The sequence below is a fragment of the Manacus candei genome, unplaced genomic scaffold, assembly GCF_025592945.1.
Source record: "Manacus candei isolate 608988 ecotype Guabito, Panama unplaced genomic scaffold, ASM2559294v1 h1tg000050l, whole genome shotgun sequence".
Lineage (NCBI taxonomy): Eukaryota > Metazoa > Chordata > Aves > Passeriformes > Pipridae > Manacus > Manacus candei.
In genome coordinates this window covers 5,226,985-5,246,468 of record NW_026138098.1, presented here as the reverse complement: position 1 = coordinate 5,246,468, position 19,484 = coordinate 5,226,985, and the positions used below count along the sequence as shown (strand labels likewise).

The following is a 19,484-nucleotide window of genomic DNA, read 5'->3' as shown; positions in this document are numbered from 1 at the left end:
CGTCTGGCGGACACCGCCCGCATTGCAGCGGGAGCGGCACCGGGAAGGGGGAACGCGGCGTTGGGGATCCGCTCCTTGTCACCGGCACCGCCGCCACATCCCCGCGCACCGCCCGCGCCACGCCCGCTCTCTGGGAATGCGGGAGTCGCCTCGCTCCATCCCGCGCTCCCGGGGCTCCAGAGCGTCCGGCTCCCCGCGGCCGGCGGGAGCGATGCTGGACCGCCCCCTGTCCGGCATCCCCGTGCCGTTTTGGGGTCCAGGAGTTCGCTGTGGGGACCAAACAGCCCCCAGGATCCTTCCCCTCGTTGCTCACCCCCCCGCTAATGTGGCGCTGTCCTGGGCGGGGGGGAAGGGACACACCTGAGGATTTGGGTACCCACCGTCCCCTCCGACGGGACCTCCGGGAGCCGAAGCTGCACCGGGACTGTGAACCGGGACACGGAGACCCAGAATAGAAACGTCAGGTGGAAAAGTAGGACAGGGAGGAGGGGATTACTGAGGGATAGGCGAGAATCAGGGCGGCTGAAGGCACATCTTGCTGCCTCTTGTCTCCCGTCCCTACAACACGCCTCTCCCAGAGCAAGAAGAGTCTCCCAGCAGAAGAAATCCCTCCTCCAGGAGGAATCCGAGTGATCTGAAAAGCCTCTTCCAACCTTAATGATTCTATGCATTACTTCCAGAACCCCCACACCCATGCACACCATATTTAAGTTTTCCAAAGGACATCCCAGAATAAGAAGAGTCTCCCAGAAGAAGAAATTCCTCCTCCAGGAGGGATCTAAGTGATCCGAAAAGCCTTTTCCAACCTTCATGACTCTTGTGCATTACTTCCAGAACCCCCATATCTGTGCAAACCACATTTATTTTAAGTGTTCCAAAGGATGTCAGAGAATTAAGGGTTGTACAGAAAGACCCATTGGGACAGAAATATCAGAACATCTGTGAATATTTGTGTCTTCTGCAGGAAACTTAATCAGAGCCTAATTATGTCCCTTTGGCATCATGTTGACTAGGAAACAGCAATTTAGGAGGAGGCTAAAATCCTATCAGCAGCCATGGCACTGCAAGTGGGCACAGCACCAGGGAGGTGTTGGGTTTTAATGAACATTTTTGTAGCTCAAATGACTGCAAGTCAGCAATTTTCTCCCTAGTAACCATTTGCAAGGAATTGCATATTAATTTAAATCACTGCTTATATCCCAGCAATAAAGTAAATGGAATTATTATACATATTAGAAAAAATTACCGCGCTTTCTATTAGCACAGAAATTAGAAGTGCTATTATAATGTGGTTCCAAAATTAATTAGTCATGAGAAAGAAATGTGAAACCGAGTTGTACAATAAAGCACCAAAGAACATGAACATTATAATTATTAATAGATTATTTGAGGGGAAGAGATTCGCTATAGAGAAGGGGAATATCTAAAAAAAAATTGTACAACTGTGAAATAAAGTTGTAAAAGGAACTTCATCCAATCTTTCCTCCCCACCACCTCACACTCAAGTCTTAAATTGATATTTATAATTTAGCCATGTTAGTCCACACCAGTGTTTCTAGTTCAGCTTCCTTCCATCAGATCCAGGAGTCTCTAGGCCTGGGTTTATGCCACTTAGGTTTTTCAGGATACACTCATGAGCTGGAGCCAACAGCCTGAGGCTGGTTTTATATTCAGTTGTTGGCTGGAGAAAAACAATATGGTAGGATGTTCTCATGTAGTGTTTTATGCAGAAAAGCAGGTTAAAAGCCTAGGAGCTGGGAGCTGGAGGAATGAAGTGTCTTGAACCCAATTTTCAGTGGTCTGGAGAGAATTTACGGTGGTGAAAAAGGGGAGAGGATGAAAATCAAAGCTGCTGTGGGATTTGAAGCAATTTAGTAGCAATTTAACAGCAATTTAACTACCTTGACAGAAGGTAGAAGCTTACTGAGAAAATAAATTTAAGAAACTGAAAGACTGAAATTCTGTAGCAAAAATAAGATAATTCCCAAATTTAGCCCAATACAGCTCCAGCAGCAGCTTCTATCCACCTCGCAGTCTGCTGGTCATCTGTCTGTTCATCTCTTTCCATCACCAATCAAACACATTCTCAGAAATGTCAGCTCTTTGGCAGCCGTTTCACCCTCATTTCCAATTTGCCGGAGATGCTCCAGGGCCTCCAACAGCTTCTGGCTGGACCCAGCACCTGCATCCCTTCTTTTGCAGCGTGGAAGTAACATTATTCCAGCAGAAGTGCTGGAAAATTGGCCCTGAGCAATTGCTGTTACTTTGCTACTCTCTGTTACAAAGAGGTGCCTCCTCTGCTTTGAACTCAGGAAATAAATGATAGGAAAGAGGCAATATTTGAACAGCAAAATTTTAACTTGGGTATTCCAACATGGTAGCAATATGGTAAGTCTGTCTTTTATTGATATACTGGAACACAAATTGGAAATGTGCTGAAAAAGTCAGAAAATCAGGGGCAGGACAGCAAATAACAGACACAGATGTGATTTCTGTAATTGCAAATATATCTTGGTCTAAAAATACAAGAAAAACTCTTTAAAGTGTGGATAATTGGGCAAAAGCACGAGGCTGTGTAACATCCCAGCAGTAGCTAATTTAGTGACTTCAAAGGGCTATTTGTCTAAGGTTTTTACATTTGGAATCTAAAATTATGAGTACAGAGGAATAGATTTAAGAATTCAAAACTACATATCTTTATCATTGTTACAGAAATTGCAATAAAGGAAAGCCTGCCCTGTCTGCTCTTCTCTCCATCTCCACCTCAAGGCTTTGTTTTAGATACTACAAATCTTGAAGCAGCTTCAAAGCCACATTTTATTAAAGTAAGAATATTGCAAAGGCCATAATTTCTGAATCTTACAATGCCAGGAGGATTTTTTTCCCCCACTGTTCAATAAACCGTACTTGACTACTCAACTTTTACTTAGTCATAAAGGAAAGCAGCATTTTAACACCTAAACACATTATTATATAGTTGTGCAATCATCTTTTGGAATTAAAAAATGATACTTGGGACATCTTAGAGGCTTTAGTGGAGCTCAGCTCCAACCTGGCCTTGGACACCTCCAGGGATGGGGCAGCCACAGCTTCTCTGGGAAACCTGTGCCAGGGCCTCCCCACCCTCACAGCCAAGAATTTCTTCCCAATATCCCATCTAGCCCTGCCCTCTGGCAGTGGGAAGCCATTCCCCCTTGTCCTGTCCCTCCATCCCTTGTCCAAGGAACCCAGAGCAGCCCCAGCAGGCTCTGCCAGGCTGTGAACTGAGGGCTGCTCTTGCAGCACCATTTTCAAACAGGATTCTGCTTTTTGTGTTTGCCTTGATCCCAGTGTGGTGTCTTTGGGATCTTCCACCTTTTTTTCTGTCAATAAGGAAACCAGCAGTGCCTGTTCCTGCTGACTGCAGGTGTGAAAGGACCCTGCTCCAAGGTGGCAGCACAATATTCCAGCTGTCCCTCCCACACCAACCAATGCTGCAGCATCAGAGCTCAGAGATCAATAAGATCTCGTGATGGAGTTCTCAGCTGAGACATTCGAGTCATTTTCTGGGAAGAAATCCAAACAACACTTCCAGCCTGTTTGCTTTGTCTTTCAAAAGTGCTGAAAAAAAAAGGTCAGAGCAAGAGAAGAACGAAATCAAAAGATGGAGTTGTACAAACCCACCTCAGAGCAGCTCCAGGCAGGGATCCACAAAAATCATGATCACATCCCTCTCAGTTTTCCAAACAGTCATTGCAATAATTTTACAGGTCAGTTGAGCTTCCAATTTTTCAACTCCAGCTACAATAAAATTCATGGTGCTTTATCCCATTTCCCTCACCCAGCCCAAAAAGCATAAACAAACCCCTGTTTCCAGCAGCTCCCAGAATTCTGGCTGCAAGCTACCAGAGAAAGAAATCAATCTCATTCTTAGTATTCAATAGTTTGGTTTAATTATCATTTATCCACCATAGAAGAGGTAAAAGCAACGTTGGTAATGCACAGCCTGATCCTGGAATACATAAATGCAATCCATGACCTGATCCTGGAATACATAAATGCAATCCATGGGCTGATCCTGCACATCCTCTGCCTTGCATGGAACTTCTTCAACTCTTCTGGGGACCAAGAGCAGCTGAAGGATGAAGCAGCTGAGCTCCTCTGCAAGTAGACATGGAAAATGGAAAATAAAAAGGGTGTAAAGTCTTTGTGGGTACACGAAGTTGTGCCACGAGGGTCACACCCAAGGAAAATAACAAATATCAGCAAAACCTCCTCCCAGCCACACTGCCAAGTCATCCTGCCACCTGCCAATTGTTTTTAAATTAAGTATTTAAACTGAACATGGAAAATTTAAACCACCAGCAACCGTCACAAATGTTGTGGTTGCAGCAGAACAGAAGATAATTTGCAGTGGCTTCACCTTGAATTTCCCTGGCTGCTGCTGAGAGCAGTTACCTGTGAGCCAGCACTCACATCCTGCCTGTCAGAGTCAGCATCCCTTGGGAGACAGCATCCTGGAATCCAGGAATGGTTTGGGTTGGAAGGCACCTTACAGATCATCCAGTTCCACCCCCTGCCATAGGAAGGGACACCTTCCCCTAGACCAGTTCCAACCTGGCCTTGGACACTTTCAGGGATGGGGCAGCCACAGCTTCTCTGGGCAACCTGTGCCAGGGCCTCACCACCCTCACAGGGAAGGATTTCTCCCCCTCTGATCCCTCAGGAGCTGTGGGTAAAGCCACAAACCACCATGTAATTTATTTTTTAAAATGTAAGAATGTATCTGTCACATTAAAAAATAGATGGATATAAAGGTTTGCATTTAAAGGCTTTCATGTTATATTTATATTGCTTAAAGCAAACTGACTTGTACATAAACAGAAGGGAAATACCTATTTTACCTTTCAGAATACAGGGCAATGAGTAATTTTATATAGCAAAGGATTCCAGCTCCCTGTGCTGCCCATCTGATTCATAACCAATTAATCTGATTTTTCTGTCTGACTCCTGTGCAGGGCTGAGTCAGTTCAGTGGGGGCAGAGTCTGTAAGGTGCTGATCAGGAAATATTTTCTCTGAGTCAGAGGAACCCAGTCTCTCCCTTCTCTCAAGTGATGAGGTTGCCGTGTCAAACATCAATTTTCATTCCAAGTTATGTGATGTTTTTTCAGGTAACCGTGAGGGGAAAAAAAGAAGACACAAGGAATTGTAGCTTCAGCAGAGAACAGATAAACTTCAAGGTGACAGGCAAGAAAAAGGCAAATTATGGTCTCATTTACAGAGCAATTCTCTGAGCCACAGGAGAGTTTCAGTGATTTGAGGCATAACAATTTGAGCTGAGTCACCAAAAACTAAATATAATTTAGTCAGATTGCTCAGAAAGGATCTACAGGCTCCTCACTGCTCTTAGTCTCTGTTATTGGGAATTTTTAAAGGTGTGGATACTCAGTTTGTTGAAATTGAAAAAGAAAACCACCAAGCAGGAGCTGAAAAGTAATTCCCTTGAAGTTATTACCAAGATAAATATCAGTTCTTAAATATATATATTTTTTTGAAATATATTTCATAGGGGACAGGTTTTACCTCAGTTTATTAAAAAATATCCTTGGACTGTAAGTTCTTGGACTATGCTCTTTGTATGCAAATAAAGGACCAATAGAAGTGTCAGATTAATGAACCTGTAGAGGTGGATCAGCCTAACAAAGTTTTCCCATATTGTGATGGTTAAAGTTTAACTGGAATACTGGTCAGAAATGGGGGCAGGCCTCTTGTTTCTTATTTCTTTAGACAGGTTGAGAAACCTCCCTTTACTCCTCAGAGCTTAAACCAAATTCTGACTGATTTCTGCTACATAGATATAGATTATTTAGGAATGAAATTCCTAAATATATGGTTTATATAGATTTTTAGGAATATAAATTATAGATTATTTAGGAATATAGATTATTTAGAATAAAATTTATATATTCTTTAAAATTTATATTTACGTATTCTTCAAAGCAATTGCCTCAAAAGTATTATTAAATCCCATATAATTTGAAAAAAGTAATCACAAGACCATATTATATAAAGAGCAGAAATAAAATACATTGATTTCAAATCTAATTAGTGCTTTAAAGTTTTGGGTCAAGAAGTCATAAAACCAGAAGAATCACAGTACAATAACACTGCACTGCACAACGGGGATTTTCTCCTCCCAAGAAATTCTTTGCCATTTCAAATTCATAAAAAATTCAAAAATCTCTCTCTGTCATTAAAATGCAAACCAGTGAAGCTTCAGGACAAGAACTCCACAGGTTTATTTAGTTTCCCCCTAAAGGTTAATTTAAAAACTCTGGATCGTCCAGGAGCTCGGGTTTAGTATAATGTGGAATAAGGACATTATAACTAATAGAAATAAAATCTAATTGACACTCTGTTAGCCTGACAATAGATTATTAATTTATATTTCAGGGTTCCTCCCAAAAAATGGGGACCCTGGTGCTGAGTTCACCTCAAGTTCTAGAAATTTGGCTTCAGTCTTTTAATTAAGCAACGTAGGTTCTGTTTGATAACATTTTCTTACTGTCTTTTGTTTTTGTTTAATTCAACTTGGGCTGAAGAAATTGCTTTATAGTCCAGAACAGACCTTCTTCAGGATTGCTCCCTTTACATATCCACTACTTCATTGAAATGAATCCCTGTTCAAGGTATTGGTTTCCTCCTTGACAGAAAGAAGGTAAAAAAAAAAAAGGGGGGGAAGGAGTTATTGTGAGAAAATATGTGCAATTTAATGAGGAAACAGGCTCTTTCTTAGAAAATAATCTATTGACAGGAGATAGAATGTCATTACCCCACCAAAACCCAAGACCAGCCCAGTGTTTTCACAAATTTAAAGAATTTAGAAGGTCTCACAAAAGGGAGAGTTGGTCTGATCGCAGCAAACTGGGAATCTGAACAAAGAAGGAACATTTAATACTTTTTACCGTAACACATTAGATACAGATTTAGAAAAACATCTTTTTCAACCTGTTTATCAGGATTTTAAAGAGAAAAACCTCAGAACTCTCCCAGAAGGCACGAGGTGAGCTGGGAACACGCCGAGGCTCTGGACGAGCCCAGAGCCATGATCTGGGAAGTGCTGGTTTGTCAAGGATCATAAATAATCTGACAGTGATCTCTACCAGCCTTTGCCAGGCTGGTGGTGTTGTAACTATGGCAACACCTTTTCCCCAGACCAAAGTTCAATTATTTTACACTTTTATTACCACTGCTGTTCACTTAAAGTTTACCAGGGTAACTCTCTGTGACGACAGAGCCCGGACAGCAAGGAGGAGGAAACAACTCCATGGTAGCTGAACTAAAGGGAACAAAATATCCTGAAGTGGTGGGAAAATCTCTGCCAAGATGCCTTCCAGGAAGAAAACAACCATGTTTGCATCTGCTTTTTGTACCTGTGTTTCCTCCTTCGTGCTGATTTGTGTGGTGCTGGGGACGCAGCAGTGGGTGAGCAGCGACGTTCTCTTCTCTCGCACCAACACCAGCATCACCATCAGCCTCGACTACGGACTCTTCAGGGGCACCTGTGAACAGTTTGTTGAAGCAGGACTTCAGGTGTCAAAACAGACCTTCCAAGGTGAGTGGTGTTACACCTGGAAATGGGTCTGAGAGTCACAGAATGGTTGGATTGGAAGGGACCTTAAAGCTCATCCAGTTCCAACCCCTGCCCTGGGCAGGGACACCTTCCACTAGCCCAGATTGCTCCAAGCCCTGTCCAACCTGGCCTTGGACACTTGCAGGGATGGGGCAGCCACAGCTTCTCTGGGCAACCTGTGCCAGGGCTTCACCACCCTCACAAGGAAGGATTTCTTCCCAATATCTAATGTAAACCTAAAATCTTCTTGCTCATATCAGTGTCAGGCGTAGGACCCACAGCTCTTGTGTTCATCTATAACTATAATACTTTAAGTGAGACCAAGAACAACTGTAGAACAGTCTGGGGATTTAACTAGTATAATATAAGACCCTCAAAAAGCACAGAAATTCTGCAGCATTCTTGACAATAACAACTTATTTTAATCACCTGTATAATTACCTCGTTCCCTTTGGAATGAAGAAAAAATAAAAAATGGGAACTTTATGTAAAATTGACTTTCATTTGCAGAAGTTTTCAGTGAGGAACAGAAAAGCAACACTAACCACTTTATTAAGAGATTTACAAACCTAATTCATCTTCCAGGATTTCCTTTAATTTCATTATGTTAAACTTATTGTTTGATTTAAAACATTTTCCACCGGCTACCAAATTAGCATCATTTTATAGAAAAAGGTTTTAAGACTCCTGAAAGAAAAAGAACAAAACATGTAAAACAACACCCAAAGGTAGATAAGCCTGAAAGCTGTTGCTAGGATCAAGGGTTTACACTCATTTTATCTGTCTTGCTGTCACACCACGTTCAAAGCAATAATGCTGATGACACGTGAAAGGGGAAAAAAGCCAGTCAGAAGAAACCTAACAAAAATTGGAAGAGTAGGTCAAACAGTTTTAAAAACACGAGATATAGAATTAAAATAGATAAAAGGAAGAAATTTTTTACAATTAAAGTGGTAAAGGAATATTTTCTTTTACAGTTTAAGTCGTAAAACACTGGCACAGGTTGCCCAGAGAAGCTGTGGCTGCCCCTGGATCCCTGCAAGTGTCCAAGGCCAGGTTGGACAGGGCTTGGAGCAACCTGGGCTAGTGGAAGGTGTCCCTGCCCATGGCAGGGGGTGGAACTGGATGGGCTTTAAGGTCCCTTTCAACTCAAACCAGTCTGAGATTCTAAGATACTTCAAGAAATATTTTCCTTTTTTGGTAGGTTGCTGTGAGATGTCCCAGAGAAGCCACCCAAGGCAGAGCACAGCAGATCTAAGCCTGCAGGTGGTTCCCATCTCCCAGATCTTTCCCAGCTTAATTTATCACAGAAACTGTCCCTGTACAAACAGGCACCCCAATTCCCACGGTGGCAAAGCTGTGTTACACAAGCCAGTTCTCTTGAGAACATTCACGTTGTCATGAGAACATTTAGATTGCCATGAAAACCTGGACACAGTAGCACTCCCAGCAAAACATGGAGTGTGAATTGAGATTGTCCTGTAACAAACACAAACCCACACAAACCAGGCATTTAAATCTGGTTTACTTACAGTCATATCAGAATAATCGCAGTATTTTTGGAAGAGTAAATATGCATTAATAAAAATGGTTTCTATATGGCTCTAGCACCCTATGGCAGTTGGCTCAAGCCCCAAACCTTGTGCCATGTGGGCAGGCTCCTGCTGATTTTAACTGGGCTCCCTGTGAAACCTGGAGTCCTCCCAGCAGGAGCTGATTGCAGGGTGGGGACACAGGTTGGCTGGAATTCAGGGCGTGTGTCTTCCCTTTGTCTGTACAAGGGCTCACACAGCCCAGTCCCAGGGCCTGGGTGTTACCAACAGGTCAATTTTGATCAAAATCAATGAAAAGGACTCACCCAACACTTGTATCAGTGAAGGGGCTTGGTTCTTGCACCATTTACATGCATCTCAGTGGTTTTGGGGTTTCCCCCACCAGATTCAGGGCTTTGTGATTATCATTTATCAGATAAACATTTAGAGGAAGTTATCTCAATTCTCACATATCGGTTGTTTAGGGATGAACAAAACAAGTGAGTTTCAGGAGTTGTTTTCCCACAGCTGCTGAAGGAAAGTGATGCTTTAAGAACAGTCTAAAGATGGGTTTGCCCACATCCCTCCCTAGTTCAGTTGGGCACATATCCAAGGGGAGATGAACTGATTTTAAATTAGTTCTTAGGCTCTATGCTAGGCATTATTGTCATGTTTTATATTGTCATTTATGGAAGAAATTCTTAGTCCTGGCCCAGGTTGCCCAGAGAAGCTGTGGCTGCCCCATCCCTGGAAGTGTCCAAGGCCAGGTTGGACAGGGCTTGGAGCAACCTGGGCTAGTGGAAGGTGTCCCTGCCCATGGCAGGGGATGGAATGAGATGGTCTTTAGTGTCCCTTTCAATCCAAACCATTCTATTTTATGATCCTATTCCATACATACTTGAAATAGGAAACTTATATATTAATATTTTATATATAATATTTTAACTTCATATAGACAGGTCCTCCTAAGACAGTAAATGTCTTGTCTTTGCTGATTCTTCAGTAAATTGATTTCCTGTTTTATGAAGAAATAAAGTGATGTGCTTTCTCCACTCCAATGTTTCAGACACCACTAAGAGGAGTTAAAAACATCCTTTTAACTCACAGTGTGACCCATCACTCAGCAACTGTGTCCTTGCTGGGGGGCCCTGCTGTGCACCCCATGTGTGTTTCTCAAATGGCATTGTCATATCTGGGTGTGAGAAAAGGAGGATGGAAATTATAAAAGAGCAAATCAAAGGTGATAGCCTGGGGATATGAAATATTTGTTAGCAATAGCCCAGGTCGGTTTTTATTAATTGCCATTCAAAAGGTCATCAACAGCCTTTACAAAAAACTTAACTTATTCCTGTAAAAAGCACAGCATTGAAAGAAATTTCTGAGCATAAAGATGAAAGACAAACATGGTTTCTGCACCGTGGCTGTGCATGACCTGCCCAAGTCAGGGTGTCTCTTTAACAGACTGCCAGGAACAACCTTAATAGAGCAATAAATCAAAACAGCCACTGGGGATGAATGGTCTGGCAGAATGTAAAAGTTATTTAATAATCAAAGTCCTTACAGTCTTCATGAGCTGTTTTAATGATTTCTCTTAGCAAGGAACCAACTACGAATGTAACAGCCTGTAAGAGCTTGTTTACTGCTCTGCTTGTGTCCATGTAGAAGTTGAGCAAGGCCCAGGAAAAGGCACACCCAGAAGAGTCCTGGAACATCAGGATTTATCCAGCTGTTTGCAGCCAGCAAGGCCAACAACACATGAGGAAGCCTTTGAAATTTTCTATGAGCAGAGAAGAATCAATTCACTTTCTCACTTTTAAATGACATGATAAATGCCTGAAAATCAGTTTCCCGGTGTGCTATGGGATCTCCTGAAAACTGGGAAGCTCAGCTGAACTCTGCTTGGGGTTTTTTGGTTGTTTGGTTCTTTTTTTTTTTAATGAAAAATTCGTTATGTGCCATAAGTGATCAGAGAGCTCACAAAAGCTGCCAGATCAGCACTGCTTGGAAGGCTGACTTAGGTCAGTAGAAGTTTGGGAAATTCTATCCAAATATATAAGAATTAAGGATGATTTAAAAAAAAAAAAAAAAGGAAGAAGATACAGGAAAATAAGGAGAGATCTGGGCAGGGCAAACCCCTCTGTTTCCATTGTAGAATGAGGTTATTTTACACAGATGCTGCAGGTTACTATTGACCCCACTCAAACAGATCAGCTCCTTCAGTTTGCACAGACTGCTTTATTTAGGGCAAAAAAAAATCTGCTACCATGAAAACAACATTTTCTTTAAACCCTTTAGCCTTGTGCTGTTACAACAGCATAAAATGACATCCCCTAAACTGCTGATCACTGTCAGAGATAAACAAGATCAATTAGGGGCTGGAATAGGTGTAGCCAGTCAATCTTGGAGATGTTCTGAGTGATAAAATTAAGTGAGGCTGCCAGAGGGAAATTACACAAGCCTGGCTGGTTTGGCTCCAGACTTACATCTTGTGCAAGAAATACATCAGAGGTGATGCCCAGGCTGCTTCAGCCTGAGTGCAGGTACAACCAGCAGCTCACTTCCATTTAATTGAGTGATAGCCCCTGGAAGCCCTTCTTTCCTGTTCTTCTAGGAAAATTGCTTACATTTACAACTGATTTCCATAACACATCCTTGCCTCAAACAGACATTAACTTCTACCTGCAGTATTACACAAAATGAAAGAGAAGTTCTCCTTTTCATTTCTTCCCAATAGCTCTTCTTTTTATGATGTTTATTTCTCTTTATGGGGTTTTTAGTACTTTTTTTCCTGCTATGATTTTTCCCATTTAGGCACTACCTGAACACTTTGCAGTAATGGCTTTGTGTTAAAAGCAGAATAGAAGGGGAATTTTCCTACACATCTGTCTATCACAACACCCATTTGAATAGAGCTGGAAAACATTGTCATTGTATTTGTTACAACATCAGGCAGCCACAGGCAAATTGCAGTTGCTTTTTCAATCTTTAAATTGAAAAGAGGAAAATAATATATCTCAACACGGCTATACTGCAATTACACTTCGAGGATATTGTGTCTCTTATTATCAGCAACCTATGGAATGACTGGAAGGATTGAGGCAAAAAATCAATAAAATTGATGGCAGTCCTGCAGGGGTTGAACATGTGCCGTGAACATATGGCCAGACACTCCTGCAGCTCCAGAAACTAGAGAGGGCAATGGCCTGTGTGTATGAACTGTAATGATCTGGAGCCAAAAGGAGAGGGACCAGGATCTGATTCCTTGGCATTTGGCTGGAGACCTTGAGAAAAGAAGCTCCAGGGCCACCATGTGACCCCAAAGCCCAGCCCTGTGGGAGCCACAACACTCCATATACCCAGCCACAGAATCCCTGGGGTTGGAAAAGCCCTCCCAGCCCATGGAGTCCACCCTGTGCCTGATCCCCACCTTGTCACCCAGCCCAGGGCACTGAGGGCCACGTCCAGTCGTTCCCTGGCACCAGGCACAAGCTCCACACAAGCTGCAGGATCAGTGGCCAGCAAATGTGCTCCCTATTCTTAATTTTAAACAAGCCTGGCTGCTGTAGTTATTATTTTAAGCCAATGTAGGCTTAGAGATATAATGCACACGAGGTGTTTGAGCTTGCACTGAAATCTTCATCACATTGAATTAATGAAAAAATATATCCCAGATTTGTATTTTTATTTTTCCCATCTTCCCTCCTTTACAGAAACAGTGCCTGTGGGCAGGGCTCTTAATTTAAAAGCCCAAGCCAAGCAAAATCTAAGGAATTGTGTTTTAAGAGTTACTCACCCTGAGTAGATGAGGAACTGCTCAGCTCAGGGTGGGAGCAGCAGGGAGGGATTTTCACCCTGAACACGATGCCCCAGCTCGTCCCAAAAACTACATACACAAGAAATTAATTTTAAAATTCAGTGGATTTAGGGGTGGAAGAGCAGTGGGAAGTGGGAAAAGGAACATCACCACAATGAAGCTGCAGTAAAGGATGGATGATGAGCAGATCTGATGATGAGCTGCGGGGTCAGGAGTCTCAGGGCATCCAAAAACATCTCCAAAGTAGGAGTTGCTCCTTTCTTTTAAAAGAAGGGAGCAAGGCCTACCTCCACCATTATTTTTTTTTTTTGCAGGACACAGAGACAGATCCACTCAGGGTGTGAGCTCAACCCTCCTCACCTGTCCATGTATGACCATGCTTAGCTATATTATTCCTGCAAATCCACCTGGCCCTTCCTGAGAGAGTTTTATTCCCTTAGAAGCTGTTCCTCTTGTCAAATTTATTCCATGGGAGGGAAACTGATGCCCTACTAAGAGAGAATAACCTGCAGTTGGAACAGTTTTAAATAATTATGGAATTTACCAGGCGTGGGCAGAGGAACACCTGGTTTTCTGGTCCAGCTAAGCATAAAATTTCTGTCTGGCCACGTCAAGAGGAAATTTTTACAGAAGTATTAAGGAAGAGAAGTTTCCTATCCAGCCAATGCCCAGGAGGTTTTTGTGCCTACAGGAGTAGCAGACATGCACTTTTTTCTGCCCTGTGTACCTTCACCCCATGTGGGCTTTGGGTTCATGTGCTGTGTCTTGCTGTGTTCCTTTGCATCCTGATCTCTACAGATCAATCAAGTCTCTGTTTATCAGCTTTTAATTACAGCCAGATCAGTAAGTCATAGACTTGTCAGAGTCCACCAGACCATGAGGGGAAGGCTGATTATCATAAAATCATTAAGACTGAAGAACACCTCTAAGAACATTAATCCCAACCTTTAACCCAGCACTAATAACCCGTGTCTCCAGGTGCCACATCCACGTGTCTTTTGAACACTTCCAGGGATGGGGACTCCACCACTGTCCTGGCAGCCTTTTCCAGTGCCTGACCACCCTTTCCAGTGAATAAATTTTCCCTAATATTCAATCTAAACATCCCCTGACACAAGTTGAGGCTGTGTGCTCTTCTGTCCCTTCTCCATGCTCAGCCCCTGTGTTTCAGTTGCAGATTCCCTGAGCAGCACCAAGACAAGAAGCACCAACGTTGCCATCATTGTGATTCTGGTTCTCAGTTTACTGACTTCCCTTCTGAGCTCTGGATTCACCTGCACCAATGCTGTCAGCAATCCCTACCAGACATTTCTGGGACCCATTGGAGTCTACACCTGGAATTCCATATGTGGTGAGTAACACATCCCATCCCATCCCATCCCATCCCATCCCATCCCATCCCATCCCATCCCATCCCACTTCCTGTCCACCTTTGGATGAATACCTTGATTCCAAGATTAAGAAATACATATCTGGAAAAGGAAACACTTGGAAAAGCATTTTGTTCAGTAGGTTTAGTTTTACACATGTCTTCTGGGACACCTGAAAACTACCTTTTAAGTACCAGTAAAATTGTATCATATAGTAGTAATATTATATTTATGTAATGGTATATATGGGGAGCAGCAGTTAGAAGGACTGAGCCATGGCAAACTTTATTTCCCTCTCTAAAAAACACTTTTGCAGATCAAAGTTAAGTTTTAACATTCCCTAAGCATAAATAAAAAAGGTAGAGACAATGAGTCATTAGAGCCTGAACCCTGACAAAGGGCTCCCTGAAGGTGCATCCCCATGTTCACCTGGTTGGCTGCTCCCAGCACACCCTCCTGCCCTCCTGGTCATGCGCTGGCAATGATTCCAGCTCTCACACTCAATTTGTCTCAAGAGGATTATGTGTTCCTCCAATAATAGGTTTGCACTTGAATAATTTCCTTTTAAGACATCTGATTACAGGGTACTTCAACAAGAGCGTTTTACCCTTCAAAAGCTCTTCAGGTCTGCAGATGGGAGGGAGGTGTGTCCCCAGCAGCACCATCATCAAAATCAGACCTTGGTGGAAAGGGAATTGTATGGATAAATTTAGTTTTAATCATAGCAACTACGGGTGGGGGTATGAAACTCCCCTCTTTTTTAACACATCACGTAAAGATAGATGCAGAAACAGCAGTGAAATGCAGTAAGAAAAGGGAATAAATGCCTAAATCAGACAATTACTCACTGTTGAGACAAGCAGATTATTGTCTTGTCACATGAAGAGGTTGTTCCTTTCCTGAGCACCCTGAACTTGCAAGCTGTGACCTGAAATGAAAGGACCATGGACTTGCAAAAATAAATAATGGTGAGAAAATAAACCCCCATGCTGGCTGAGGGTTGTGGTTCCTTTGTACAGCCCTGTGAGTGCTGTGACCTGGAAGCCTATTTTGCTGTGGGTGTATTTTTATGAACAATCACACATCATTTGATGTGGGAGGTTATCTTGGAGGTTCCTAATTCTCTTACCAGATGGCCTGAAAGTCCTTCTGAAAAAAAAAACTGGACCTGTTTCAGCCTGAACTTGTGTAGGATGATGTACCTGGAGAAAAGGAATGGAACTATTTCCACCAATGTTCAGAGCACAGTGAAAGCAGGGATGTAAAAATATTATTTAGCTAAATGTCAAAGTAACTGAACTCCTTTAACACTTGGAAGGCTGTAAGAAATAGACAGAGACATAAGAAGACCTTGAATTTTGGCTTCTAACAGAGTCATCAAATAATTTGACTTGGAGAGAACATGGGGTCTCTAAATTTAAGCTCTTGAGCAAAGCTGGGCCAACCCTGAACCCAGACCAGGGTTTATCCAGCTGTGATACTGCCCACCCCATGGATTTGGGGTTATATCAGATAGACAATCTATGAACACATTATACTCATCAGCATTAAATTCAGTGAAAAAAAAGTTAAATTTAATGGCCTTGTCTAAGAATAGTCAATGAGAATCCAGTAATTTTAAAAGATGGTATCGTTGCCTATTTCAAAACACCTGGCAGATATTATTAGGTGGGACAAAAATTCTATAAATGCCCTTATAATTTACTAATGGAAAAATATTTTGTCCTAGTGCAGGTATTTAACCAATTTAAGTAGAATCTTTACAAACAGCTACTTAAATATCACTATGGTTTCACCTCTAATATTTGTATTTCTATTTTCTAGGAATCCTCGTGCTTATAGCCATGATACTTTTCCCTGTGAACATAGAAGCACATGGCCTGTCTGAAGAACTGGCCCGTGGATGTTCCACCTCTCTGCAGAGCCACATCAGATCTCAGCACAGTTATGGATATTCCTACTGGATCATGCTACTCGTCCTTTTCCTGAACATTGCTTCTCTCATCATCATATATTTCTATGAACATGCAAGGTATTCTAAGAAGAAAGAGCAGGAAAGACCCATTGAAAATGCACCAAAAGACGTCATTCTGTTTTAAGGACACCACAGAACAGAGGGTGCAAAGGAAAATGACTATTTAATGTGGACAACTAATTTCCATTCAAACTGAACTGTGTGTGCAGTTCAATTAACAAATTGGTTTGAAGACACAGTGGTCTACTTTGGTTTTAGCTGCCTACTGCTTCACCCTTGGAGATCTCAAGGGGCAGAAATATCTCTTGGGATCATGAGAAATGGTCACTAAGGTGTTGGTGCTTCATTTTGTCCTTTCTCTTCTTAAGGATCTTCTCCTGCAGCTCTCTGTGGAGCTGCTCAGGTGACCACAGGGACTCAGGGAGGCTCCTGTTCATGGGCAGGAGTGTGAGCACTTGTGGACAAAGTCCACAGAAGACAGTGGTGGATTCTCCATTCCTGGAAGGATTTAAAAGCCATGTGGATGTGGCACTTGGGGACATGGGTTAGTGGCGGCCTTGGCAGGGCTGGGGGAATGGTTAGAGGGCTTTTCCAACCTAAACAATTCTATACTTCTGTGGCAGCACAGGAGCCTAATATCAACAAGTTATTAATTTGTAGAAACGTTAGGAAAATCCTGTTTCTGGCTGTTTATAGACCTTTGATTCCTGCCAAGAGCAAAGGGCAAAGCCACGCCTTGGGCAGGTGTGCCTGTCCCCTCACCTACGCACGACCCAGGCCATCACCTTGCCCTGACACAACATCCCAACAAGGGGGTTTATTAGTGTTGATTTACAGCCAGGACCATCACCATGCCTGGTTTAATTAGTATTTAATATCAACATAAAGACACACAACTATAGAACTGCACAGAAGTGAGGGATCTCCCTTCCTGTTCCCTCAGGGGACAGTGAGCAGATGAATGTGACCTTGGGACAGATGTCACAGTGCAAAACCACGCTTGGAGCACGTGTCCCAGGAGAAGTGCACTGTGCAAAACTGGTCAGCACCTTCTGCTCCTCTTCAACCAGGAGAGCTGGGGTTTTTTTTCCTTTAAAAAGGAAAAAAAAAAAAAAGACTCATTTTCCTTCATATTATGATTTTCACTGCCATGTGTGGTATCTGTCCTGTGATACCAGAGGTGCTCGTGGAGATAAAAAAGCATTTTGAAGAGGAGATGAGAAGATAGAAGAGGTGACTTCTCACTATTTATCTCAAAAAATAAAGTTTCAAGATGAAAGCACACAACACTTGGTGCAGCTGTGCTCTATCAAAGGAATCAAAACAGGGGGATTTTTCATCCCTCTTATGCATTTGCCTAAAAGAGTGATGAGGGCAGAATGGGGGGAAAAAAATTAGAAATAAAAGAAGGTTTCTAAGACTTGAGGTCAGCAAAGTCAGGGGTGTTACCTGCTCTGCAGTGTTGACAGAGCCCTGCCTGTGAGAGCTTTAAACATTGCAGTGAAACAGTTGGGTGCTGCAGTGGCAAAAAGCCAAACATTTGCCAGTTTTGCTTTGGCTGCAAAAATTTTCACACAGTTTCAGCGTTCAGCTGTCACTGTTGGGCCCAGCCAGCATCCATCTCACAGCACACTCACACTCAGAGCAGCCCTCACAGAGAAATAAAGTTGTAGCACTGGAGGAACAAGAATTCCTGCTTTGGAAAGCAGTGGTTTACCACTGCCTGGGAATTTCTGTTGCACTGAAGCACTAATACCTATGAAAGAGCCGAAAAACAAAATAAATCCTGCTTTTGTGTGCCTGTTTGAAGCATGAGGCTCTGTTAAAAATCAGCCTGGAGGTCTCCTGTTTGTGGGCAGATATTTGCAGCTGTGAGGTGGGGGGGACATGTGGCTCTGGAAAGTCGCTAGATAACAGGAACTCCCCTGCTTTGATGTGAACTACAGATCAAAGTCATCACAACACTAAAAAAATCTAATTTAAACAGGAGTTGAAGTTGTAAGCGGCTAACAAGGCTGCCTTGAGATTCTCTGTCTGAATGTTTTACTTCAAACTAAGGACGGGATTTCCCTTCTCAAGCTCAAAATGATCCTCTCAGCCCTGTGCCACCCCCCTTTCTGCCTCCTGCCAGGGTGTCAGCGTGGCAGATGCTGCTGATGGAGATGGAGCAGGGGGGAGATGAGGCCAAGGAAGGCGAGAGCTCCCCGTAGTGCCCCCGGGAGGGGCTGCACATCCCTACACGGCTGAACTCACCCAACCTCGGCTGGGGGAGCGCGAGGCACGTGAGGAGAAGGGAACACACAGACCCATCACCAGCTTTTCACCCTGCATTTCCCTAAAATGCCCCAACAGCCCTGCAAAGTCTCAGCAAAGCACTGTGTGCATTGGGGGGGCTATAATTTACGGGTCACCCAGAGAAGCTGTGGCTGCTCCATCCCTGGAAGTGTCCAAGGCCAGGTTGGATGGGGCTTGGAGCAACCTGGGCTAGTGGAAGGTGTCCCTGCCCATGGCAGGGGGGTAGAACAAGATGAGCTTTAAGGTCCCTTCCAACCAAATCTCTACAGAAAGACCCTGAAAGTTTTATAAGTATTAAATAGGAACTGAAATATAAGAAATTCCCTACAGACAGTTGAGGAGTAGTGGGTTGACTTATTGGAAGAGTTACATGTCCATCTCACCTTTGGCTTCCTGGTGCCTCTGGATTTTGCATCTCCATCCAGGTTGGATGGGGCTTGGAGCAACCTGGGGTAGTGGAAGGTGTCCCTGCCCGTGGCAGGGGGTGGAACAAGATGGGCTTTAAGGTCCCTTCCAATCCAAACCATTCTGGGATTTGATGAAATATTTTCCTGGTCATCCTGGTTTTGGGCTCTCCTCCCTTTCACCCACCACCCAAACCTGCCTCAGGGCTGCAAGGGGAATATTTATTTTTAATTCTCTGTGGTAAAAATCATTACTGTGTTGGCGATCCTGTGCTTGATTTAGAACATTGATTGTTAATTCTGGCAGTTCTCCTACCAGCTGAGATTTTTAAATAGCAGGAGCTGGATGACTCTTTAGCAGAATTGCTCCTGGGGGACAGGGATTGGTTTTATTGACTGAGTCTCTTTGCCTGTGGGTAACAGCAAAGCTGCACTGTCTCTTTTTTTCTGTAATTGTGAAGTTAAGCAGCCTCTGCTGTGC

General features: G+C 43.1%; 1 protein-coding gene across 2 annotated transcripts; it reads left to right on the top strand.

Annotated features, from left to right (window-relative positions):
- Positions 1 to 7,255: 7,255 nt before the first annotated feature.
- On the top strand, positions 7,256 to 18,710 carry CLRN3 (clarin 3). Of its 2 annotated transcripts, none has more exons than XM_051801232.1 (3): positions 7,256 to 7,595; positions 14,137 to 14,310; positions 16,154 to 18,710. In XM_051801232.1, the coding sequence occupies exons 1-3, from the start codon at positions 7,367 to 7,369 to the stop codon at positions 16,426 to 16,428; spliced, it is 678 nt and encodes a 225-aa protein (XP_051657192.1). In that variant the 5' UTR covers positions 7,256 to 7,366; the 3' UTR covers positions 16,429 to 18,710. The 2 variants fall into 2 exon arrangements, with proteins under 2 accessions (XP_051657192.1, XP_051657191.1); XM_051801231.1 differs by having other exon boundaries at positions 7,261 to 7,595; positions 14,131 to 14,310; positions 16,154 to 18,694.
- Positions 18,711 to 19,484: the final 774 nt, after the last annotated feature.